We start from the raw sequence: 27,331 nt of genomic DNA, 5'->3' as shown, positions 1-27,331 counted from the left end.
ACTATGGTAATATAGTGTTTTTTTGTAATTTTTAAGAATAAAAGTACTCAAATTTGTGGGTCTATTTGGTTGCTTGTGTCGCCATCTTGCAAGTCATTTTTAGTCCTTTGCTTAGAGTGTGCTTGTAAAAAATACCAGTTTAAAGGGTCAAATGCCCTTAACATTTTCCTCTAAACCTTTAGCCTAACAAGAATCGGGACACCCTACAAAACAGAGGCATAGGGTTAAGTGGTAGGGCTAATGAGTGAAATGGGATTGGGCGTTGGTATTTAGAATTGTGACCCAACTAATGCTACTAAAGTCTGACACCATCTCACATCTAAAGACAAGTCATAGACTTTTTAGTCCCAGGTTAAGATTTTGCAAAGACTAGGGATCTTGCAAGGCTGCAACTAGATCCTTTCTGAGAATTTATATTCATTTTTAATATTATTATAAATGAGAAGACACATCAAAGAGACACTTTTGATCACTCCACAGCTCCACCAGTTTCTCCTCCTTTTGTACACTCCAGGAGAACCTTGGTTTCCTAGCTATCACCTCATACAGTCTCCTCTATGTCAAGTTCCGCAAACATACCTGTGCTTGCTTTGCTTTGTGGCTTACCGTAGCTCTCCTATTGGTTGTTAACATTGTTGATGTTACTGTTTGCGTGAGCCAAGTCTAAAGACTTACGATAAAATTAAACAGTTGATTTTATTGGAACGCCAGGACGAGAAAAAGACTGACTTTAATCTAACACTAAATGATCGAGATGAATCGACTCTGGCAAGATTCTTATGATTTTATCCCGAAACTGGAAATTTGACAGCGGAATCGTTTAAAAAATAGTTTGGTGTAAGGTCGGTATTAACTGTACAAACAATTATTTAGTTTTACTAATAATTTGTAATTGACAATATGATGATCTACATGATCAAAAATATAAAATGCCAATTAACATTTACATTTAGTTCAGCTGTCTGGTCTGTGTAGAATCATGATAACTATAAAATGGAGTGCTCTGTTGGTGCCAGGTGGTTAAGACCACACCCACACCTTTAGTGCCCTTCTCCCTTCAATAATTCAGAGCTCACAGACGTGTCAATAGTTCTCTCTCTCTCACACACACACACTCACACACACATGCTGAGAGGGCAGCAGCAGTTCACAAACACAGCAGAAGGATATTGGGAGGGTATTAATTGTTAATAAGGCTTTGTTTGTTTATTCGTTTGTTTATTTGTTGGTTTGTTTTGCTATATTAACTGATCAGCAGCAGGATGTCGGGATTAAACAGTGACCAGTTACACCGCTCCACTCTGAGGATATACATGGTGAGTGTAAACCCTGTTTATCAGTTTATAATACTCTTGACCTTTTGACTTATTGGGTTGAAATGGTTTATATTTTACAACAATGTAACAAATGTCTTTAATGCATTATATTTATAACCATGTATAAACAGTGGAATACGTTTTGAGTTATTTATTTTAAACTGTCATTAACCATAATCCCACTGTACTGTGATATACACTATAGAACATCACAGCTCTAATTAACTAAAGTGTTTGTTTCCGTGTATTGTAAATTATTGTTATACTTGTATGACTGAAACTCTATTGTTCATTGTTCACCTTCATCATTCAATCACTTAATCAGTCAGTTTATCAAACTTAATTTCAAATAATACATTGATAGTAATTGTAGCCAGTTAATAATGGTCAGACATTATACACATTATATGATGATAAACATGATAAATAATAAATAATAAATGACCATTAACACAAGTAAATGACAATAAAGCAAAAAAAAAAAAAAAAAACGTCTGGATGTTTGGGTAGTTTTAGCATGAGAGTCTCTTACTTTCAGATGTTCATTTAAAAGCTTTTTTAAAGCAATGTTAATTGCTTCTATTAAGAAGAGTAAAGTAAAAGTAATTTCATTTTAAAACTTACTTTACACTCGTTGTACAGCAGTACATTAGATTTCAACTTGCGCTGCTGAGCAATAAAAAGTTAATCATTCATCACACAATTTGCTGTAATTAATCACAATCAATCGCAAAATCTTTCCTTCTTTACACTTAAACCTCTTATAATGGACATTCAAAAACTCACAATGGGATTTTACAGTATTTACTTTTAAATATGTTTTTTTAATTATTATTTAAACACAGGGTTTTCGCTGTGAACTATTTTTAAGAAGCAGTTGAATTTGAAAAAAGTCACAAACATCAATGCAAAATACGAGAAATGAAGAAGGAACTAATCTCCTCAAGGAGATAAATGGGGGATTAAATGGGAGAGAAGAGGAAAAATGGAAAACTTCCCAGAAGCAGCAATGCATGTATGAGAGTGTGTGTGAGAGTGAGAGAAAGAAAGACAGGGAAAAGAGGGAGAGGGGGACGCAAAGAGTATCCATATTGAATTAATATATTTTCATATGTTTCCATATAAATAGATAAATAGAAAGTAATCAACCTCCTGAACTTCTGAGCAGTAGCAACACTGTTTACATCACTAAATTTAGCCAAAAACACAAAAACAATATGTATATAAAAATAATAAAAATATGTAAAACATTAACAATTAACTAACTAATTAACTTTTAACATCTATTAACTGAAAACCCAGGATTTATTATTCAGTTATTTGTTCTAATACAGAAAACATTGTGTGGAGTCCCACAGGGCTCTGTTTAAGGGTTTATTTAATTGATGCTTTCTACAGCTGTAATATGGGAGTAATTATGGGAGAAAATAACAGAACTGTGGGGCTATGTACAGAGTTTGTTGCAGTTAAAGCTTAACAGATCAAAAAATAAATAAATATATTAACTTGGCACAAGAATTGAACAATACTCAAGGTTTCAGTATTGATATTAGGAAAGGAAACATTTGCATCATGCCATTTCTAACATGTACAACACTTTCTTTCTCTCTTTATTTGTCTCAGAGTTTAATGGACCAGTATAACCCCAGCTTACAGAGACTGATCACTCTGGGAAATAACTACATTCAGGCGTTCCAAGGTAATGAAGCTTTATCCAATAAGAGATGTGTTCAGCTCGTGCAGAGTTAAATATGGATAAAAGAGAAAAAGGAAGAAGGAAGGTACAGAGAGAGAATCTGGATTTTGGCCTCCTGGATGAGACATTGCTCTTCAACATGGAACCGGTCAATCATGGTCGTTAACAGCCGAATAATCCACGACTTTCTGTGCGTCATAATAGTAGATAATAATGCCTCATTTACGTTATCTTTGATATAGCCATATAAACCTAAATATAACCGCATCAGATTGTTATCACTGCTTTGAAAAATCCAGGCTTATTTTATTATACTGATACTGAATGAGGAAACTGTTTGTCTTTGCTTGATTGGAAAATAATTGACTACAGTATATCAGAGTGTAATAATGAATGCTATGAATGCTAATGGTGTATTTTGTGTATATATGTGTGTGTAGCTCTAGCTGTGACCAGTGAAGCCTATTACAGTGCTCTTGCTAAGATAGGAGAGCAGGCCCTGCAGACCATGTCGTCTCGTCTACTGGGTAAGGCTTTATCTCTCTCCACACGCTGCTGAGCATAAAGGAGTACAGTTGACTAAAGTGTTCACCTTCTACAGAACATTTGTGACTATTATATTACATTTGTGACTATTATATATTAGAATTATGTTACATATATTGATGCTATTGAAAAAAAAGTAAAACAAATATCAAGCAATCTCCCAAACAAAATTGTATTGGTCTTAACTGCACAATTATTAAAATTATCCCTATCAGAACGTTTGTCTTTTTAAATATATTTAAACACGTGGATATCTGAATTGAACAATATTTAGAAATTGACTTAAGCATAGGCTGTAAGATATAATAATCAAAAATGTACACAGTTATAGTTTTCCCCAATTTAGCTTAAATATCTTCAGTTACATGTTTTCCACTCCTCCATGCAGAATTCTTTCAGCTGTGTGATTTTTGAGGCATTGTTTGCTGCACAGGCTTTTTCAAATCACTCAATAGCATCTTAGTAAGATTAGGGAATGGGCTCAGAAGTCTCAGTTTCTTTTTTTAAGCCATTCCTAGGTGAAAATAGAGTTTAAAGAGGTCAGAAATCAGTATTTGATGACATAACCCTGGTTTTTAATCACAGTTTTCATGCATCTCTGCATGTTCACATCCACCAGTCTTACACACTGCTTTTGGATAACTTTATGCCTTTACTCCTGGTGCAAAAATTCAAGCAGCTCAGCTTGGTTTGATGGCTCATCCATCTTCCTCTTGATTATATTCCAGAGTTTTTTTTAATTTGGTAAAATCAGAGAAACTCATTATTTTTAAAGAAACTCATCATTTTTAAGTGGTCTCATTTTTTTCCCCAGAGCTGTATATTCTTAACATTTAATAAATGTTAATGAAAAACTATTATATAGCAAATTACGTTTGTACAATTTTGACACAATGTTTACAGATTCACCAGAGGTCAGATTCACATTATCTCAAAAAAATATAAAACATAAACTTCTACTTTATTCTGTTTTACTAAATTATACCAGATTAATGGTTTCTTACGGATATATAGTATTAGTAAATTAGTATTAGGTTAGATTTAACACCTTCTATTTTTGTAAGTTTTAATTCCTTTTAATATATTATTAGTTCTCCAACACAATCTAAGGAACAACTGCCATATTCACATTATGTCAAAAGTAGAAATACAAGGTTTTTTGTGACAGCACAGATACGCTATACAATATATTGCCATTATATTGACATTTTCAACTCTCCTGTATCCTGCTACCAGAGAGAAAGACTGGCATACTAAACCATGCCACATTAACCAATGTGAAATCAGTTCTGTGTTGACTAACCCGCTTTATTGCTGCTATTAGCTGAATTGTAGGCTATGGCCTTCACACACGCAGATACAGATCTGAATTTATTATACACACTGCACTTTGCTCTTTTCCCACTGCACCTCACACACCACCTCACACCACTCAGGAATGCTTTAGAGTGTGTGTGTGTGTGTGTGTAAGTGTAGAGTTGATGGATGTGAAATATGTAATATGAAGAAGTTGTGTAACATTTATAACAGTAGGAAAGAGCGAGAGAGCAATAGACAGAGAGAAAAAATAATGAGTAATGGAGAATGGAGGTCTTTGTGTGTGTGTGTGTGTGTGTGTGTGTGTGTGTGCCTTCATGTGTGTTCAATGTTGTGCTATCAGGTAACACAGGCTGCTCTGTGATGATAAATTATAAATGATGACAGACCATCAGCTGCACTGTGTGTGTTTAACCTTTAAAAGCCTTTTACACACACACACACACACACACACACACACACACACACACACACACACACACACACACACACACACACACACACACAGGTTCTTACACTTTGTAAGGATGAGGCTTTATTCTTATGTCACATATAAAAGTGAGAATGTGCTGCTGGAAATTAATAAAAAATTAATATATATATAGATCAAGTCAGGGGGTTGCAGACATCCCACCCTGCAAAAACGTATTTTAGGGTGGTAGCATTAAGGCCTCGACGCACAGGCACAAACAATGTATATATATATATATTTTTTTTTTTTTACTTTTTTTCACTTTAATATTTTAATCTCTACTTACTACTATAGAATATGACATATAATTTAACATATAGCATTTGATTAATAGAGTGGATAGAGTACAGCAGCTCATTAAGTCCTTGCCAGTCAGTTTAACTAATGTTAGCAATGTTAATGAAAGAGTAAACCCTGTTTAAACTCACCTAAACATGCTTTCTGCAGTAATTAGTAATTTAATCCACCACGCAGAGACCAATTATATTTTTCGGGATATTATATGTAATTTGCAGGCATTAAGTAGCCTCTATTCAAATCTGGGAGAGTCCTGGAACCTCCGTGAGAGGTGGGATCTCTGAGGCTGTTGACCAGTGGTGGTGGTGGTGGTTATTATTATTATTGTTGTTATTATTATTATTATTATTAGTAGTAGTAGTAGTATATTGGAACATCAACTTTATACACATTTTACACAGAAGTGTACAAAAGTAATATATTTAACTATAACACCCATGTACCCATGCAGAAAAGATGAGCCACAGGATTTTATTCCATGACATTTTGATACAATAAAAAGAACAACATAAAAGGTTTTTAAGATACACACTTCTTTTTAATAATAATATCCCCAATATGTATTTAATGTATGCCTAGTATGCATTGTATATCATTGCTGGTGGATAAAACCTCATATCTTCTTTAAATCTTTTTAAAATAACTTTAAATAGAAAAAAATAAGTTTTAATAGAATATGATGGAATAATCAAAGCCATTTTGGACCAGGTTTGTGTTTGGGTGTGTGAATGTGTGGTGTGCTGTTGATCTGTAACAGAACCAGTATAAATATTCAGTGTGTGTTCTGGCAGGTGATATACTGATACAGATTTCAGAGAGTCAGAGGAGACTCACCAGTGAGCTGGAAGGAGTGGTGAGTTATTTCTCTTCATTTCTTTTCTCTTTTTCTCGTATTCTTCCATTCTATTCTTTTATTCTGCATGTGTATAAATTATCTGTGATGAATAATAACGTGTGTGTGTGTGTGTGTTTGTGTGTGGGTGTGCGTATGTGTTTGTTTGTTTGTGTGTGTGTGTGTGTGTGTGTGTCTGTCTGTTTGTGTGTGTGTGTGTGGTTACTTTAGTTTCGCTGGTTCCATAATGACGTCCTGCAGGAAATGGAGAATAACGTCAGGCTGGACAAAGACTACGTATCAGTCAGTCACATTTACACTTGTTCTTATTGTAAAATTAATATTAAGAATATCAGGATTGTGATGTGATTCATTACAAAATGTCATTGTTGATGTTTGGCCTCCAGGGCAGCAGGAGGCAGTATGAAATGGAGGTGAGAAACCAGGCTGCTGCTTTAGAGAGACAACTGAGGAGAGGAGGCGTACAGGTAAATCTACATACATGTGTGTGTGTGTGTGTGTGCATTTTTGTGCATTTGTGTGCATGTTGGTATGGGATGTAAAAATGAATCTGATACCAGTAATTATTTGATCTATTTTATTAGAACATATTATTATGATTTATTAGGTTTGACATAACGTTTGCGTCTATTTGCCAAATAAAAGTCTTGGTGTATTGTGTATTTTTTCCTAACTAATATTTCTGAATTATTTCCTCGAAAATTGTAATCTAGTGTGTTAACATTCACTACATAATCTGATTATTTCAGAACACTTTAATATGTTAACCTGAATTTGGGTTATATGATTGCCCAATTAGATTATTGCCTGACTTACACGAGTCAGATAATAATAATATTCAGGTTTTTGCTTTGCAACTAGCAATTAAAATTACAGAATGAAACACAGCAATAAGATGTAAACATCATGTAAAACCCAAAATTCATGTTGTGGCTTTTTTTTTAACACATCATAGTGTCAGTCACAATTTAAACAGACTGTACATTAGCTAGAAGATGAAGATTATTTAGATCCTTCATTTTCATCTCGCAGGTGCTATGTTATATGTAACTCACTTTCTATTTTCCAGGGTCTGTTTTCATGTATTGAGTAATCTGATTACTGTGCTAAAATTATTTTCTCTCCTTTAGATTTCTTAAGCAGACTTTATTAAGAATAACATTTTTTTTCATTCATAAAGTCACTTAAAGGGGATGTTTTGTACCTAGTTAAAATAGGTCTGTTGGCTACACAAAATGTTTATGAAGTTCTATTCTTGCCAGTTTCAGTCCCTTTTAGAATAAGCTATTTAAGGGCTCTGTCACTTTTATGCATATAAGCTGTTTCTAGCCATGCCCCAGTCTTATGCTGAGAGTTTACCACATTAGTGTTAGCTTGTGCTAAATGGCAAAACACACAAGCTAATCTTCAGAAGATGAAGATTATCTAAATCCTTTAGTTTCCACGTTGCACCAAAAGTGATCATCTCACAGATACTGTATTAAATAGAACTCACTTTCAACTTTTCCAGGGTCTGTTTTCGCACATGCGCAGATGTAGAAACCCAAAAATACTCTGGTTAAGAGTTTACATGTATTGAGGAATCTGGTTACTGTGCTCAAAAAAATACTTTCTCTCTTTTAGATTTCTTAAGCAGACTTTATTAAGAATAAAAAGAAAAATCATTCACAAAGTCACTCAAAGGGGATGTATTGTACCTCTTTTTCCACAAGTTAAAATAGGTCTGTTGGCTACACCAAACATGTTTACGAAGTTCTATTCTTGCCAGTTTCAGTCCCTTTTAGAATAAGCTATTTAAGGGCTCTGTCACTTTTATGCATATAAGCTGATTCTGGCCATGCCCCAGTCTTATGCTGAGAGTTTACCAAGTTAGTGTTAGCTTGTGCTAAATGGCAAAACCAGAGACTGTAAAAAAGATGGACGCCGTGTCGCCGTTCCCATTCATTTAATGAAAATGAAGCCAAAATCTTCCGCCATGTTGGTGATCCTGAGACCCGAGTCTGTGCAGTAGAGACCAGAGGAGGGAGAAAGACTGGAGAGACATATTTAAATAACTCCGCCCCTGAGGGCTGCCTCGAGGTCACAGGCTCCAGAGCGGAGCTGACGCTCTGTTATTGGTCCCACCCATAACCAGCCCTTTTACAATAACCACACCTTTTTAAATAGAGCTGAATAACGTTTTTAAAAAACGAATTATGTGGGGATATAAAAAATTAACAATATAAGCATAGGTTACACTAGCTGTTGCATTTAAATAATGGAGGTAGAATTACAGTATATTGGAAAAAACGTGATCGAAAGTTGTCTGTTTTGCTATTAAAACCTATGGGGATGGGTGGGGTTACACAGCTTTCTGAAACCGAACAGCAGGGGGCGCCCGACCTGTGGTGACTTCACTTTTGAGAGACGATGCTCTGTCCAGCTATATAGTATAGTCTATGGGCAAAACACACAAGCTAATCTTCAGAAGATGAAGATTATCTAAATCCTTCCTAAATTCCTAAAGGATTTAGATCCTAAAGTGTATTGTGATCATCTTGAGGGTGCTGTATTAAATGCAACTCACTTTCAACTATTCCAAAATCTGTTTTTGTGCATGTGCAGATGCATAAATCTGTGAATACTTTGGTTAAGAGTTTACATGCTCTGAGAAATCTGATTACTGAGCTAAAACCCAGCTCACCCTATCAGATTTAGCAGACTTTTAGACTTACTCAGATGACTACTTGAATAATCAGATACCTGTAGAAATAATCTGTTTCCAATCAGAATAAGAAGTGCATGTAGACACGCTCACTGTGAGATTAGACTTTCACCCCTCACATGTGCAATAATGACAAGTATGACTAAATATTCCCATGTTAATAAAGAAAGTGTTAAAAGTAGAGAGTAAGATGTTCCTGATGTTGGTGTTGACATGCATGATGCATGTGTGTGTGTTAAGTATTATAATAAGTATATAATTTTGTGTGTGTATAGGACAGTACTGAATATGTGCAGTTCCTGAGGGACAGTCAGAGAGAGGCACTGAAGGAAGAAGAGAGGAGATATCGCTTCCTTGCAGAGAAACACTGTGGCCTCACTCAGTCTATCGTATATCTGATGAACAAGGTAAATCTTCAATTCAACGTCTGCTTTAAATGACAGCATTCAGTACCATAGAGCTGCATACAGCCTCATAGATCCTCATAGATCTTCATTTTAAATCTGACCAGCCTTACATACACTATACATCCAAAACTATCCAGACACTCATTTGAATAAGTGAGTTCAGCAACTTTCTATTGTACCATTATTGACACAGGTACTTATTTGTGCATGCCCTGCTCGTTAAACCACCTACAAAAAGTACAGCTCTGGGAAAAAATTAAGAGACCACCTCAGTTTTTGCTATTTATAGGTATATGTTTAAGTAAAATGAACATTGTTCTTTTATTCTATAAACTACGGAAAACATTGTCTTAATGTCATTTATAGAATTTATTTACAAAAAAATAAAATACAAAGAAGTAACACAAAGAAAACAAGTTCATATTCATAAAGAGCTCAAAAATCAATATTTGGTGGCATTATCCTGGTTTTTAATCACAGTTTTCAGGCATATTGGCGTGTTCTCCTCCACCAGTCTTACACACTGCTTTTGGGTAACTTAATGCCTTTACAACTGGTGCAACAATTCAAGCAGGTCAGTTTGGTTTGATGGCTTGTGATCATCCATCTTCCTCTTGATTATATTCCAGAGGTTTTCAATTTGGTAAAATCAAAGAAATTCATAATTTTTAAGTGGTCTCTTATTTTCCAGAGCTGTATTTGCAATATAACAGGACTCTCTGGATCAGCAATGCATGAGTCTAAAGTTACCATGCCCAATACCCAAAGCTGTCCAGTAGCTAAAGGAGTATAAGCAGTGCGACTGACTTCTCTACAGTGCTGGAGCTTCAGCCAGACCCAGGACAAGTTGCAGTGGCATTTTTGATCTATAACTAATCATCCAATATTAATGCACAATCTCACTAATGCTCTCATGGCCGAATGCCATCAAATCGTAAATCACGAATCACAGCACTGTTCCTTTGCAGAAGAATAGAGGCTGTTACTGCAGCAAAAGGGAAGAACAAACTTTTTTTATTGCCTGTGATTTTAAAAGCAACTCTGGAGAAGCAGATGTCCTTTATGGGCATATAGTGTACCTACTGATATACTCATACTAACAACTCTCTCACAATTACTCACTTAACCTAGTATAATAGAAAACAAAAAAAACATTAAAATGAAATAAACTGGTGATTGATAGTTTGATTGATAGCGTTTTGTATGATTGTATTAAATGTCTGAAATACACTCTTAAGTTGCATTTATATTACAATTAATTATTTTTCTTGCTCAGATTGGATTTAGTAGTCAGATCTTCACCTGTCTGCCTGCAATGTGAGCAAATTTGTCCTTGAAACTGCAGGCATACAAAAAAAAAAAACAGCACTAAACTCATAAATACAGAATAAAAAACATTATATCTGAACCTTCACAGCCATGATTAATGTCCATAAATTGGAGACATATCAGATCTAAAATCACATATGAAAATGACCCAAATCGTATTTAAACATCTTACTTTTAATTTTTATGAAAACTCTTTAAAATGTTAAGTATAAATTGTTATAGTAATTTTGATTGTTTTGCCTTTTAATTTCATTTTTAAAACTTTGGCAAGTTTTTTGATTACTAGTACAGTCAATAGTGATAGCCTAACTCATACATACCCTCATTCTGCATTTTTGGGTCTTACACACCAACAGTTATTTTTTTAAACTCAGAATTAAACAAGATAATGAATTCTTAACCTGCTCTGTAGTTGAGGATAAAATGAGGTCATGCCTTTTGCCAAAGACAGGGGGTGCTCTGCAGCAGAGAGCTGAGGGATGGAGGGATCAAGTGAATCAAACCAGAGTGTCTCGTCCGCGCACACCATCCAGACTGGAAGACAACTACTCAGTTAGAAGCTCCAGACTGGAGGACAACATGGTTAGAAGATCCATCACTGAGTATACTTATCAGTAATGGTTTTAAATTTTGACACTTGACTGCATAGTTGGTTAACTGATGTATCTGTATGATCTGTCTGATTTCTTCTTTCTTTCTCAGGTTGATGAACACACCCGGAATTGGGCAGAACAGTCATTAGGCAAAGTGCCCTCTAGAGGTGAGGAAGCTACACAGGGCAAGCAATAGATCTTATAACACTGCATTGGTGCTCCAATTGTATTTTCCTAAAATCTGTTTGAAATCCGGTGTTGTGCTGAATTCAGCACCCCCGCCAGTAATAGCACCCCCTCTCGGAGAGTATTTGTAAGTAAATTTAAAGCGCTTTTATCAAGAAGACGATGCATACGTGCTGCCGAGACAGAAAGGGGATGCCTTTCATGGTGGGGATGCAGATTTCGGTATTAGTATGTTGCCAAATTCAGTATTCCCCTCCAGGAAAAGCACTCAGGTGACATGACTATTTTTGACTATTTCTTAGTAGTCAGCGTAGCTTAAAACAGCATCTTGGGTATTTTCATTTTCTAAAAAAAGTTAAAGCCAAGAACATGCACACTTCTGAGAGGGGGTGCTTTTCCTGGCGGGGGTGCTGAATTCAGCACAACACCTGCTTTCAGAAATCAGGAGACAGATTCAGAGTTGACCGAAAATCATACACGGGCACAGCTTCGTTGGCTGTTGCTCTCTCTCTCTCTCTGCCCGTCTGACTGACTAAAACATTTTGGTAGGACCTTACATACATTAGAAACACTGCAGGTGGGTGCAGGAGGAGGAAGAACAGGAGTTTAGAAGGGATAAAGTGAGGGCACTTGGGGTATCATCATTGGGGGGGTTGATGGTCGTGACCTTAGGGAGTGTTTTTGTAAAGAGGAATAGGGGGATAGGGAGTGAGACAGTTGAGAACCTAAAGAAAGCACAATTTGTTGTAGACAGAATCTCTCAAACCCCAGTCTTTATTGTTTAATCTGGACTTTCGGACCTCTCAGTTTGGGTTTAAGGCAACATAGCAGGTGTGAAAAGGGCATCAAACCACAGTCCGGACCAAAGAAAAAGAGTGTTGGCCGACCAAAAGAGTAAAAAATTGGTGTTTTGCCGAAATCTGACTCCGCTTGGCGTACAGGCGTCATGCATCAGTATGGACACAAACTCCCAAACAGTATGGGAATATATTTATTTATTTATTTATAACAGTAGAATAACCTTTATTTATAAACAGATACAGTGTACATGAAGGGAAGTCGGATTCTGACAGAGAGCAAGATTTGGTCACAACACCTGGCAAAGCAACTCGCTGAACTCATAACTAACATTCTTTAAACCAATTAATATAAAGCATAGAGAGACTCACTTAACTGCAGTGTGAAACCAGAACTAACCGGATCAAATATATACAATGCAACAAAGATACAACTCGAATCTGTTGAGAAGATTGAATAACTTATCTAAGTGGATTGCTGTGGTAATGAACTTGGTATTAGTAATGGAGGAACTTTTGGTGCTTGTCTTGGAGGAACTTTTGGTGCTTGTCTTGGACCACACACTTACTTCACTCTGGTTTTAATGAGGTCATTGTTGGTTGAGTGATGAAAAATACATGTTTAAATCCAGACTGAGACACATCCGTACAAATTTGATTGTAATCACATTTCAAATCACCTCCAAATGTGGCTTGTCTCTGATTTCTTGTAGTTTCTGTCTGTCCACATTACCTAAAATTAATCTGGATCCAATCTAAATATGCCCAGGAGGAGATTTGGGCTGAGAGTCCAGTTTTATAAATAAATGTAGTCTAAATATCTAATATTTGGCATTTTATAAGTATTATAGCAGTATTATAATTACTAACTTATTTCAAACTTCCTTCACATTCTTGGGTAATTTAATCTACTGAAATGTATTCTTTCTTAGTGTATTGACAAATAATTTTGCTTAATTTAGGAAATAATGCTTAAAACAAGCTAAAACATCTGCCAGTAGAATAATACACTTTCAGTAGATATGATGCCTTAAAACAAGGAAACATTTGTTAGAAAATATTCTTATAAAATAATGACAGCAATGCAAAAATGAGAAATTTCAGATATTAATGTTAAATTTAGGAGATTTTGACTTGCTAAGATGTAAATTTTGCAGTGTAAAGTCTTAAAGCACTCAACACATACGGCCTTATTGTCTTTCACCAGGTCCCTCCCCACAGCCCACCCGCTCTCGCTCCGGCTCATTCGGAGATTCTCTGGGGTTGGGAGGAGGCAGGATGATGCGAGCGTTGGTGCCACACCCGCCCTCCTCTAACCCCACCCTTCTGTCGTTCTCCAGAGGTGAAGTGGTCACAGTGCTTGTGCCAGAACCGCGGAACGGCTGGCTGTATGGCCGTGCTGAAAGCTCCTCACGGTGAGAGGAGACCCTTAAACTGCTGTTTTTGAACATTAGGATGATATATATACTGTATACACTGTACATATGTACACAATATGGACAAAAGTTTTGGGTGTTTACCAAGCCTGGTACCAATAGACTGATGTTTATTAAATGTTACAGAGAGCCCTATTCTTCTGGCAATACTTGTGCATCGTAAAGTAGCTAAATACATTTAATAAAAGGGGTGTACACAAACATTTGGACACATACAGCTCAGGAAAAAAATAAGAGACCACTTAAAAATGACTTTTTTGATTTTACCAATATAATCAAGAGGAAGATGGATGATCACAAGCCCTCAAACCAAACTGAACTGCTTGAAATTTTGCACCAGGAGTAGCATAAAGTTATCCAAAAGCAGCATGTAAGACTGGTGGAGGAGAACATGCCAAGATGCATGAAAACTGTGATTAAAAACCAGGGTTATTACACCAAATATTGATTTTTGAACATTTAAAACTTTATGAATATAAACTTGTTTTCTTTGCATTATTTGAGGTCTGAAAGCTCTGCATGTTTGTTATTTTATTTTATTTTGCAAATAAATTCTCTAAATGACAATATGTTTATTTGGAGTTTGTGAGAAATATTGTCTGTAGTTTATAGAATAAAACAACAATGTTCATTTTACTCAAACATATACCTATAAATAGCAAAATCAGAGAAACTGATTCAGAAACTTAGTGGACAGTTTTTAAATTTAGCGTAGTTGTAATTCCATTATCAGTACACATAAAGTTTCTTTCTTCCAGTCAGGGCTGGTTTCCTGCTGCATATGTTGGACAGTTTGAAGACCCACTCAGACCACCTGCCTCCAGGTAAGGCACAATCTTAAGTCTAACAATCCTGACACCACCGCCACTATTAGCTTTATATACAATCCAGATTTCCTTCCTTGTCTTCTCTTCCAGCAGCACCGGCTCCCTCAGAAGCAGCAGCAGCATGAGTGACCTTCTCGACCAATCAACAAGCAGCAGAAGCAGCGTCGCTCCACCTCCTGCTCCACCACCTCCATCACAAACAAAATCTATCGAATCCAGAACTGTCACACCGACTCCATCAGAAAGCAGAGTAAGCTTTGATCACTTACATTGAATCAGCATAATTTAATGTAATTGAATATGTAACAATATTTTGCATGTTGTACTGTAATATAAAAAACATTTACTTGTGCATCTTAGAAAATTAGAATATCATTAAAAAAAGTAACTTTATTTCAGCAATTTAGTTCAAAGTGTTAAACTCATATATTATATAGGTGTATTACACACCTTCTTGAAATGCTCCCTTTTATTCATAAATTCTTAGTACTTCCACTTTTATCCATAAATTCCTAGAAAGGCTCACTTTTAACCATAAATTCTTTGTACTTCCAATTTTATCCCTAAATTCTTAGAAATACTCACTTTTACCTGTAAACCCAGAAGTTGTTTGAACTCAAATGATTTAAGTCTGTTTTACATAAAATTGGATATTTCTAAGCAATACTCAACTACTTTGAGTAAGTTGAACTTTTGTGGGAAAATAAGCATGAGATATTTGAGTTAAACCAACTTATAATAACTGAGTTTAGTCTGTTGCCATTGGCAGCTTCTTTTCCATTGGCTTCTGTCACAATCTATTTGCATACTGGGTGTGTCCAACAGTTTCTGACACTCACCATCAGTGTGTATTGATTCCACCTGGGCTACCTTAGAAATAAATCAAGCTCTTCAATAGTTGTAATAACTTGATGTTTTAATTTATGCTAACTCAAGCTTCATTCCTCATTACTTAACTTTTTTAAGACAACCTGTTTCCACATTTTTTTTTAAGTGAACTCAATTTATCCGGGCTTACAGTGTAGAAAGTACATTCTCTTTTATCCTCAAATTCTTAGAAATGCTCACTTTTATCTAGAAAGTCTAAGTACTTTCTCGTTTATCCTTAAATTCTTAGAAATGCCCACTTTTATCCTTAAATTCTTAGCACTTTCTCTTTTATCCTCAAATTCTTAGATTACTCACTATTATCCTTAAATTCTTAGAAATGCCCACTGTTATCCTTAAATTCTTAGAAATGGTCACTTTTATCTATACATTCTTAGAAATGCTCACTTTTATCCTTAAATTGTTAGAAATTGTCACTTTTACCTAGAAATTCTTAGTACTTTTTCTTTTATCCTAAAATTCTTAGAAATGCTCACTTTTACCTAGAAATTCCTAGTACTTTTTCTTTTATCCTCAAATTCTTAGAAATGCTCACTTATATCTATAAATTCTTAGTATTTCCATACTTCCAAGGTTTCTAGTTATCAATAACCACTTCAACATACACTTCAACAATGGTATTGGTGTTTTGTAGTTCTAACTTATCATTGTAGTTTCCTAATAAGTTAGAACTATTAAATACCATTAGAACAGAAGAATGCTATTTTGTGTTGGTATGTGGCCAACATAATATAAAAGTGTAAAACATGATGTTGGAGATATTAAGTTGTAGTTCCCTAATTTGACCAGCAGAGGCACTGTGGTAAAGTCCTCTTCTCCATGACGCCTCAGCCAACCTTCTGGTGGATGGAGGGGAGCAGCTCCAGCTGCTGAGGGTCTGTCAGTGTGTGTGTGTGTGCATCTGTGTGTGTCATCCTGGCATGATAGGTTTCCCTGTAGTTTTTATATATAACAGTGGTGTGCTGTTTTGGATCCTACCTTCAGATTTGGTGTGTCATTATAGTTTTCTGATAAGTTAGAACTACAATACACTATTAAAAAAGAGGAATGCTTTCAATGTTTAATAGTATGTCTTTTAATCTACAGAGACAAGAAGACACTATGCCTCGACCTGAACTTTTCCCCAGGTAAGAAGCTTTAAATGGTTCTTTGACTGATGCCTTAGAGTGAAGTAAAGTGATGTCAACTGATGTTAAGCTGTGTATTTAAGGTTCCTCTAATGCAAAAATGGTTCTAATATGGCATCAGTACACACCTTTTTTATTCAATGTTTTTATAATTTTTTTTCCAGCATTATAAATTAATACTGAGGTCATCCAGACTATGAAGCATCAAATAATAAATCATGTTGTTAATGTTATTTTTTTAATCATTTTTTTGCAGGGGCACAAACCCTTTTGCAACAGTGAAGCTGAAACCCACAACGACCAATGACAGATCAGCTCCTCGCTTATTCAGATGAATCTGTCTGACTGCAGCACATCGTAAATCCGCTGTACACATTCTGCTTCATGATGAGACAATAATGTGACTGCTGTAACAGATTAGCTCAGATATGACTCAAGGATTTTAAATTTAGATTTTATCAATGTTTTGGCAGCACATTTGTGAGGGGAGGGGCTCTATAATTTATAGAAATGTAGAAATAACCTTGTATCATAAAGTGACCTTGTATAATAGAGTGTGAGTAATGGAAATAACTAGAGGTGTGCCAAAAAATCGATTCACATAAGAATCTTGATTCTCATTTACTACGATTCAGAATCGATTTAAAATGTCCCAAAATCGATTCTAAGGTCCAATCCCATTTCTTCCCTTGGCCCTACCCCTCACGGTAAGTTCACACTGCAGCGGCACGAAGCGTTTTTCGCTCCGCCTCCCACTGCCCAAAGCGACCGTGGCCGCTGCAGTTTGAACTTACCGTCAGACCCACACAGAGCGTAGGTGTATGAGAATCACCGGTAAGATGGCAGAACAAGCACTATATTACCTTAGATTAACGTGTAGTTTCAATGTTTTATGGCAGAATGCTTCATAACAAGCATAAAAAAGATCGCTAGTAGTTAGTTTCAGTTTCTGTTAGCTAGCTAACTAGCTAACTTTCCAGTTCCACCTTAAATAACGCTACAGGTGGCAGCGGGCTGCAGCATTTAAGGCGGAACGGAAAAATAACAATAAGCTAATCAGAGCTAATTTCAGCTCCCCATCACAGAGGAATTAAGGAATGGACCATATGAATTAATTTCTCCACCTCCTGCCCCCTTTCTGAAGAAATACAACGGCCTAAAATTAACTAGTTAATCAGCAGCTGCTCCTGAACTTTAGCGCTCCACTGCTATCATCACATCAGCCCAGCAGCGTCACCTACACACCACCGCTAGTAGCCTTATAATAAAGCAGTGTTATTTATTATTTATTTATTGTTCATTAACGTCATTGTGATATCCCAGTGATTCCTCTGTCACTGAAGACCCACATTCCTGCACATTTTATTGTTTTTGTAACACATTACCTTCTCCAGGACCAGTGTATATTTTGGAGGCTTTTTTTTCAATAAGTTTTCAATACATTTTTATAAATCAAATCGTTTTGAATCAAAAATCGATTTTGAATCGAATCGTGGCCCCCAAAATCGGAATCGAATCGAATCGTGAGATAGTAAAAGATTCCCACCCCTAGAAATAACAGTAGATGATATAAACAGCATAAGCAAAATGATGAAAATAGAAACATATACACACCAAAGGGTAGCAAAAACTGTACAAATGCAAGATCTGAAAAACAGAATCTATCTATACATGAAAACAAAACACAGACTGTAATACTACCTTAAAAGATGGAGATAAGGTGGCGTAACCCAGGGAAATCTGAGGTAATTATCTTGCAGAGCTTTAAAGAGCCTGTAACATCTTCATTTTATTTTTAAAATAATAATCATGTACAAAAAACCGAATTAACTACTTTTAATTTATTATTGTTAGTAGTTATAATATTAGTACTAGTACTAGCAGTACTTGTATTAGTAGTAGTAGTATGTATGTATTGAAATCTCATAACAGCATTAATACTACCTATTACTGTCCCAACTATTATCATGCCCCATGACTTTTGCTATTTCACATGTGGGATATGCATATCTGGAATTCTGCATTTATACATTTTTATAAAAAAAAAAAAAAAATTCTCCCCAATTTTCATGGCCAATTACCCAGCCCACTCATTAGGACTCCCCCTATCACTAGTGATGCCCCAATGCACCAGGAGGGTGAAGACTAGCACATGCCTCCTCCGATACATGTGAAGCCAGCCACCTACTCTTTTTGAACTGCTGAGTTGCCGAGTAGCATCACAGCGCACTCGGAGGAAAGCGCAGCGACTCGGTTCTGATACATTAGCCGATAGCAAGCTACATGAATAGGATTCAAATAGCGATCTTCTGATCATAGTGGCAGCACTACTCGGAGCCCTGAATTCTGCATTTAATGTGGATGTGACTTCTACAGAGTCGCTTATCTGTTCTCATGGACAATTCTATTACCAACCCCTGCACTGCTCTGTCCACTGTGGGTGGTATTTTTTTCTGTGATGTATTGTAAATGTTATGTCCCATCCATGTGACACCCACTAACAGGCCTCTATCAGGAGTTGTTCAGACTCTAGCATAGACTGTATATAGTTGGACAGAGCATCGTCTCTCAAAAGTGAAGCCACCACAGGTCGGGCGCCCCCTGCTGTTCGGTTTCAGAAAGCTGTGTAACCCCACCCATCCCCATAGGTTTCAATGGCAAAACAGACAACTTTCAATCACGTTTTTTTCTAATATACTGTAATTCTACCTCCATTATTTAAATGCAGCAGCTAGTGTAACCTCTGCTTATATTGTCAAATTTTTATATCCCCACAGAATTCTTTTTTTTAAAACGTTATTCAGCTTTATTCAAAAAAGGTGTGGTTATTGAAAAACGGCTGGTTATGGGAGGGACCAATAACAGACCGTCAGCTCTGCTCCGCTCCGCTCTGCAGCCTGTGACCTCGAGGCAGCCCTCAGGGGCGGGGTTATTTAAATGAGCAGGCTGTCTCTCTACAGTCTTTCTCCCTCCTCTGGTCTCTACTGCGCAGACTCGGGTATCAGGATCGCCAACATGGCGGAAGATTTTGGCTTCATTTTCACTGAATGAATGGGAACGGAGACATGACGTCCATCTTTTTTTACAGTCTCTGGACTCTAGTAATTCATTTTGCCTTGCCATGATTATGCTGGCCAGTGTTCAACCTTATTCACAAGATATCACCTCACAACTGAAGTCTGGGGGTTTCCCAAACTGTCTTTGTGGTAACATTTCATGAGCAGTGTACTTATCGCTATCCCATGAGAACCAGTAGTAATACTCATCTGTAAAAATGGCACTGAATTGAAACTGAATTGATCATTGCCTGTAATTGAAATAAGACAGTAAAGCACTTTAGCAAAGATCTCAGGTTTTTCTTTAATGAAATGTAGTTATACTTCAAGCTATTTTATGTGTGCAGTGTGATGGCTGGCTGTAGCTTTGATGAGTGACTATGAAGGCTCTATTTTCATGTTCAATCACAGATATTGATAGTTATCATTGCTAGTCGTTTTGTAAGTGACTACACTTTTGGTCATTAAACGCTGTTTCTGTATCTGTACATCTCTACTGAAGTCCTTGGCCTCTTTAATGAAGTGTTCACGTCTTTCCTCCAGTGTGTTTGAGATTCTGCTGCAGCAGATTAAGCGCTGTGCAGATGGGAAGTGCTGTCAGAGGGAATGTTCTGTCTAAGTGTCTTTAGAGTGAATTCTCTCTGACTTTGCCACTAATTGGTGTGACCTTCTTGTAATGTGTCAGAATTGCTAGCGTTACCATCAAGCAGCCTCTGCCTCAGAGCCCTCTCTCACTTCCCCCATCTCTTCAGGCACTGATAAGCTTGTGATCGGCTGGACGCTCATGTTGTTATTTATGTTTATTTGCTTGTTCTTAGTTGTATATTTGTTTACGACTTATATTCACATGATATTCAGTGGACCCACTGGCAAAAACGCACTATGTAATGTTGCGAAACTCTGCAGATACATGCAGTTACACATGTCTCTCAGGCGGATATGTAAATGATTACAGGTGTGATCTGATTACACACTGAGTCTTGCCACAAGGGTGCATAGAAGTGCTTCCCTCGCTTTTCTATAAAAAGACTCTCATAGCTTTTTTCAACCAACATAGCTCTAGTTCTGGAACTGGTTCGTGCTGAAGAACCTACTATTCTTTGGTCACAGCTGTGAATGAATATTTCAGGGTTCCAGAACGTGTGTTTTTTGAAGGAAATGCATCAAATTCACTATTGTAAGTCACTTTGGACTAAAGCATCTGCCAAATGTAATGTAATGTAATGTAATGTAATGTAATGCATCAAACAGTTCAAAGGACACATTTGGGTAGTGTACCTCTTGGTGAGAGATCTTTGACTCCTAAACACCATGCCTCTACAACACACTCAAAGGCATGTTGCCTTTGCGGAAGACACATCACTGGACTAAGAGAAGCAGGATGGTCATTTCAAGGAACTGTCCACCATCTACGCCATCATCAGTCAGACACTGTTGCCCTCATTTGTGGTGGTATATAAGAAACCTGGATTGCTACAGACTTGAATCATATCATCTTTAGCAACAAGTCCAGGTTCTGTTAGGATTTGATGACAGTAAAAAAGCTATCTAAGTAAAGTTAAAGCGCTTTTATAAAGATGATTGTGCAAACGCGCTGCCAAGAGAGGGTGCTTTTCATGGCGTGGGTGCAGATTTCAGCACTACTATGGTGTCGAATTCAGCACCCCCGCCAGGAAAAGCACTCCCTCATGGGAGAGGCTGCAGGTGACACAACTATTTTTCATTATGTCTTAGGAGTCATCATATCTTAGAACAGCATCTTGTGTATATTCATTTTCTAAAAAAAAGTTAAAGCCAAGAAGATGTACATGCATGCTCCCCAGAGAGGGTGCTTTTCCTGGCGGGGTTGCTGAATTCGGCACAACACCCCAACTGCTGATGTGAGAGGTCTGTGCGGGACTGCTTTTACAGCGGGTGAAATAAGTATTGAACACGTCACCATTTTTCTCAGTAAATATATTTCTAGAGCTGATATTGACCTGAAATTTTCACCAGATGTTGGTAACAACCAAGTAATCCATACATATAAATAAATCAAACCATAGCTGTCCAGAAATTAAGTTATGTGTAATAATGTGGAATGGCACAGGGAAAAAGTATTGAACACGTGAAGAAAGGGAGGTATAAAAAGGCATGGAATTTCTCATGCTTCCTCTGATACATGTGAAGACAGCCACCGCTTCTTTTCGAGCTGCTGCTGATGCAGCATTACCGAGCAGCATCACAGCGCGCTTGGAGGAAAGCGCAGCGACTTGGTTCCGATACATCAGCTTACAGACGCCTTGTGTTGTGGACATCACCATAGGAGTGATGTGGGGAGAGAGCGCCATCTACCCACCCGGAGGGAGCAGGGCCAATTTTGCTCCCTCTGAGTGCCGGCAGCTTGATGGCAAAGCTGCATGAGCGGTGGTTTGAACCTACTCACTCATAGTGGCAGTGCTTTAAACCACTGGACCACTCGGCACCCTAACACTTCTTTTTGACCATCCCCTTCACCTTGACCATCAACTTATGAATGTTCAGGACCTGTGCAGGCCTGGCTACAACATCCATACCATACACCAAACCTGTATGCCCACATACACAAATGTATTTTATCTTGTATCCAGTCTAAAGGCAGCCCTAAAGGCTTGGTGCTTTATTGCCATATGTGCCCTTTGGCTTGCATGTTAAAAAATGTGTATAGTTGCCTGTTTAAGCAGCAACTACAAAATAAATTGTTAATAAATCAAAACAGTACACCAGCTTTCTCCCCAACTCCATCATTGCCAATTCCCACCCACTAACTAGGTCAGACTCTGGCATTACATGTTGCCACCAGCACTGGAAGGGCAAAGGCTTCCTCCATGAGGTCATGCGAAGCCCCACAGTGCATGTTTTTCAAACTGCTGCTAACGCAATGTTAATAGACAGCTCAGACGAAGACCCTTTACAGCTTTCCTCCCCACCGAGAGAGAGGGAGCAAGAGCGAGCGAGGCTAATAACGCTCTGTTAGCCTCCCGGCCATGGATGAACTTTTGATCTCCTGATTATAAGGCCAAAGCTTACAAGTAAATCTGATCAGCTTAAAGGGTTTTATACTCTTATCATTCATATTGTACACTATTTCACATTGCCCCCTTACATTTTCACATATTTATATAGAGAAATTATCATAATGGATTTTTTTTCATGCTTTTTAAAGCCTTTGGGTCCCTCATACACCAAGGGAACCAGCAGTGATTAAAGCTGGTCATTTTTTATGCAACCTAGAATATACACAACTGTCTATAGCAGGAAGTGGCAGTATTCTGCATAAAATTTGCAAAATAAAGAATATATTAGACTGGCATTTCAAATGTCATGAGACACAAAGTTCCAGGTTCCATAATATATAAAGAGAACTTCCCTGACCTGTGGGATATGTACATGTTGGCCTCCTGCATTAAATACGGATGTGATTTTTGCCAGAATCAACTCTTGAGTCACTTTTCTTTCTTACCACTATTACCATGTACTGTCCACTGTGGATGGTAATGCCTTGTATGACATATTCCTTTAGAAATAAAATGTCCCATCCATTTGCCACCTACTCTCAGACCTCACTCTAGGACCTCGCTAGAATTCTGATCATTCACTTCACCTTGTCATGAGATTGCTGGCCAGTATTCAGCCTTGACCTATACAGGTGTGCGTGTTCTTAAGCCTTCACTTGAGGAAACCCATCATAATTATTTTACATACTGCTATCGCATAACTTTTGGCATGTCATTGTATGATGTCCATGCAAGCACACATTAAGTACAATACACACATGTGTTACTAAAGTGCTTTTACTGCTTGTCTTTTTTTTTTTTAACAATTAATTATTAAATATTTTCTTGTTTGATTAAATAATGACGAAGTATTAGGCAAATAATAATGAGCCCGTTTAATTTTTTGCTTTTGAGTTAATCAGCTATACATCTTTATGTTAAAAACAAAAATGTGCTCAATTTAGACTTACAGGGGTTGGACAATAAAACTGAAACACCTGCTTTAGACCACAATAATTTATTGTCCAGACGGACAGTTCTGGTGGAAACAGGAGAGTTGAGGTGCACATTGAATTCTGCCGTGATTTGGGCAGACGTGGTTTTATGTTTTTTGGATACAATCTGGGTTAGCACCCGAACATCCCTTTCAGACAGCTTCCTCTTACAGCGTCCACAGTTAATCCTGTTGGATGTGGTTTGTCCTTCTTGGTGGTATGCTGACATTACCCTGGATACCGTGGCTCTTGATACATCACAAAAACGTGCTGTCTTGGTCACAGATGCGCCAGCAAGACGTGCACCAACAATTTGTCCTCTTTTGAACTCTGGTATGTCTCCTATAATGTTGTGTGCATTGCAATATTTTGAGCAAAACTGTGCTCTTACCCTGCTAACTAAACCTTCACACTCTGCTCTTACTGGTGCAATGTGCAATTAATGAAGATTGGCCACCAGGCTGCTCCAATTTAGCAATGAAACCTCCCACACTAAAATGACAGGTGTTTCAGTTTCATTGTCCAACCCCTGTATTTATTAGTTTATAAAGAAAGCATTAAAAATTATACTTACAATAAGAGTACAGAAAATAACAGTACTACAGAAAAATGAAATGGTTGATATATTGTTATCGATTGAAATGGTTTAATTTCCATTCTTTGAGAAAATCTGACATTTTTCAACAGTAAGTTAAAAACCCCATTGGTCATGATAATTTCTGACTTCTGATTGGCCACCATGCATTGTGATTGTGGTTTGATTGGATGGATTGAATAGAACAATATTTGGACAAAATGTGGTATTTTGCTCATTCACCTGCTCATTCATTGTCACTGAACTGGACAGGGTTTAAGCCTAGTCCTGGACTATATAGCTTTTTGAATGGTGTTCCTTCTGAAAAAAAGGCTTTCTACTTGCTTTTGGAGCATTGCTGTGAATATTTGATTGTATTCTTTGTTAACAGAGATAGTGAGGCCAAAACACTGAACTTCTCTACTAGCCCATGCTTCCCAGCATTAGGAATGGTGGCAATAAATTCATGTTTGTCTGCTCCAGAGAGTCCAAATCTGTGCCAGCCATTGAAGTAACTTAATGCATTCATTACAAGGGCTGTAAACAAACATTTAACAATGTTTACATCTTTAATCAAACTCTTATTTAATAAAAGCACAAGAAAAAAATCAAATTCACCATAACATGAACCCTATAATGGGTAAATTACTGTAATATAAAACAGGATGTAATGTCATATGCATGGCTTCCCTGAAAACATGACACACATTTACATTCAAACGGAGGCATCCTCCGTCTATCATATGGCAAGGACTTCTAAATCAACTGGCAAAAACAAAGGCGGAGGCTTTATAATCAACAACAGATGGTGCGCTGACACCGGCGCTCTGGAAATCTGCTCATAACATGGTTTTTATCCACAATCCAATGCATGTGGAGCAGAATGGCAACAAACAATGCGGAAAGTTTTAGATTCATGTCTCTCACACTGTCAACAGGTGGCACAATCCAGTGGCCACAAGTTACAAGCTCATATGAATATATATTGGTGTATTTTGTATGTTTGCAAGTGAGCACTAATAACTAATAGAACTACTGTATAGCACTGTATAAAAACACTGTCAGCTGTGTTGCAACCTGTGGGGTCCAACCAGTGTAAATCCCGCCCACAGAAAATATTAATAGGTTTACCGAGCACAAAGACTGACCAATCAGGATGCTCTGTGTCACATAAAAAATGGGTTGATCCCGATTTCTGAGAGGTTGTACATGATTTGTGGGTTTCAGGAAGCTGATATTAATACACGTGATACTCCCAAAGGTCACGAGAGAAGCGAGATGACTGCATCCCATACAGTAACGCATTTTGTTCCAAATAAAAAAAAAAGTTTTCATTTAAATATCTATATACATACACAAAATGAGATGCTAGTTTGTGTGCAAGCATTTTTCCAGTCTGTAGACTCTAAGCTATTTTTTTTATGCTTTGTAGGAATTATGTGGAAGTCCCAAAAAGAGTGTGAGAGTGGCCCAATACACAATCTCCTGATTTTTGGGATGTTGTGCATGAATTGTGTTTATCCCGCAGGTCACAGGAGAAGTGAGATGTCTGCATCCCATACAGATAATGTGTGTTCAGTAATAAATTGATACACAATAGAATTTAGATTCTCTTCCCAAGCCCACCCCTTTTTTATTTTATTTAAAGCTATATCGTGATAATCTCAATTTTTCTTAAATAGTAGGTCTATGCTTCTTCAGTGTTGCAATGTTAATTAACATCATTCTAAACAGATTTAGCTTATACAAACAGCCCGAAATGTCTTTAAAAGCTCAGTTTTAACACTATACTTACTAAAAAAAAAAAGTAGGGTTTAAATCGAGCTTTGGGTCAGGCTCGGACAGAATGTGTACGGGCTTGGGTCGGGAAAAGGCAGGATTTTTTTGGGCCCGATCTATGCTCTACTACAGAATGCAGTTTGTTCAATAATTTAATTTAGGCAATTAAGATAAATTGTATGAACCTCAGAAGTCAGAGCTGGGAATGACACCTGGCAGTGTTCCAGTTAACCCTTGTGTAGTGTTCGGGTCTGTGGGACCGTTTTCATTTTTCATCAAATGATACAAAAAAATATTTTTTCTAACTCAAACTCATTGGCATTGGCTCATTTTTTGTGAAAAACATATATCAAAACACATTTTCGATAAACACACACTGTACACCCCCCCCACCCTCTTACACATATTTATATTACATACAGTATGTTTGGCCAAGGGTTAATAAACATTGCTTCATTTGTAAATTTGAAACTAAACAATTTTTCTACTCATATCTTGAGTTTAATTCATTTTCTTTTACATTTTATTAAAAAAAAAATAAAAAAAAGAGCAGCACTTTTTAAAAGAAATGTAACATAAGAAAGGTAAAGGGCAAATATTAACCATGTAAGCTGTTTATATTGCTTGCAATTTAGGTGAAGCAAGCATGTGTAAAGCATTTTAATGTAAAATTGCTTAATTTTGCTGAATTAAATACAAGTAACAAAGTAAACGAGTAACAAAAATATGAACACCAAACAAGGGTTAAACATTTAGATGACTGTGCACTATTTTAAAGTTATCCAACAACTTTAAAGATTAGAATCATTTATCAGTGTTTAATAGCCAATCCAAACAAAATAAGTCTCGGAATATTATTGCTAGCTTTGTCCTAGGTTAGCATTGTTAGCTACTAGTTGATAATATATGGAGTATGAAAACATGTCTACAGACTTGGACAGTACTCTGTGTATGAATAATTTATATAGACAAAAATGGATAGAAGTAGATAGAATAATTAAACTATATTTTTACTGCTTCTACTACTGTTGATGTATAATAAAGCAATGTTTGATTCTGAACTTTGATAAGGCTGCTTCTTTCGACTTCCAATTATTTTTTTCCACTTGTAACTTGACAATT

General features: G+C 36.9%; 1 protein-coding gene across 2 annotated transcripts; it reads left to right on the top strand.

Moving 5' to 3' along the window:
* Nucleotides 1–1,080: 1,080 nt before the first annotated feature.
* On the top strand, nt 1,081–17,362 carry baiap2l2a (BAR/IMD domain containing adaptor protein 2 like 2a). 2 transcript variants are annotated; one of them, XM_049468208.1, is made up of 14 exons: nt 1,081–1,316; nt 2,940–3,015; nt 3,453–3,539; nt 6,436–6,497; nt 6,708–6,779; nt 6,884–6,964; nt 9,477–9,608; nt 11,385–11,519; nt 11,640–11,697; nt 13,721–13,928; nt 14,708–14,773; nt 14,870–15,026; nt 16,751–16,791; nt 17,048–17,362. In XM_049468208.1, the coding sequence occupies exons 1-14, from the start codon at nt 1,263–1,265 to the stop codon at nt 17,124–17,126; spliced, it is 1,308 nt and encodes a 435-aa protein (XP_049324165.1). In that variant the 5' UTR covers nt 1,081–1,262; the 3' UTR covers nt 17,127–17,362. The 2 variants fall into 2 exon arrangements, with proteins under 2 accessions (XP_049324165.1, XP_049324164.1); XM_049468207.1 differs by having other exon boundaries at nt 14,867–15,026.
* The last annotated feature ends 9,969 nt before the right edge of the window (nt 17,363–27,331 follow it).

This window comes from Astyanax mexicanus, chromosome 19 (genome assembly GCF_023375975.1).
Source record: "Astyanax mexicanus isolate ESR-SI-001 chromosome 19, AstMex3_surface, whole genome shotgun sequence".
Classification (NCBI taxonomy): Eukaryota; Metazoa; Chordata; class Actinopteri; order Characiformes; family Acestrorhamphidae; genus Astyanax; species Astyanax mexicanus.
Note: the sequence above shows the minus strand (reverse complement) of the source record. Positions and strands in the feature narration are given on the sequence as shown.

What these genes read in the sequence shown, in the direction of transcription:
- baiap2l2a (XM_049468207.1), top strand. Translation starts at nt 1,263, where the DNA reads ATGTCGGGATTAAACAGTGACCAGTTACACCGCTCCACTCTGAGGATA. An exon ending in CCACTCTGAGGATATACATG is followed by an intron (nt 1,317 to 2,939) that starts GTGAGTGTAAAC and finishes TATTTGTCTCAG; the next exon opens with AGTTTAATGGACCAGTATAA. An exon ending in CGACTCCATCAGAAAGCAGA is followed by an intron (nt 15,027 to 16,750) that starts GTAAGCTTTGAT and finishes TTTAATCTACAG; the next exon opens with AGACAAGAAGACACTATGCC.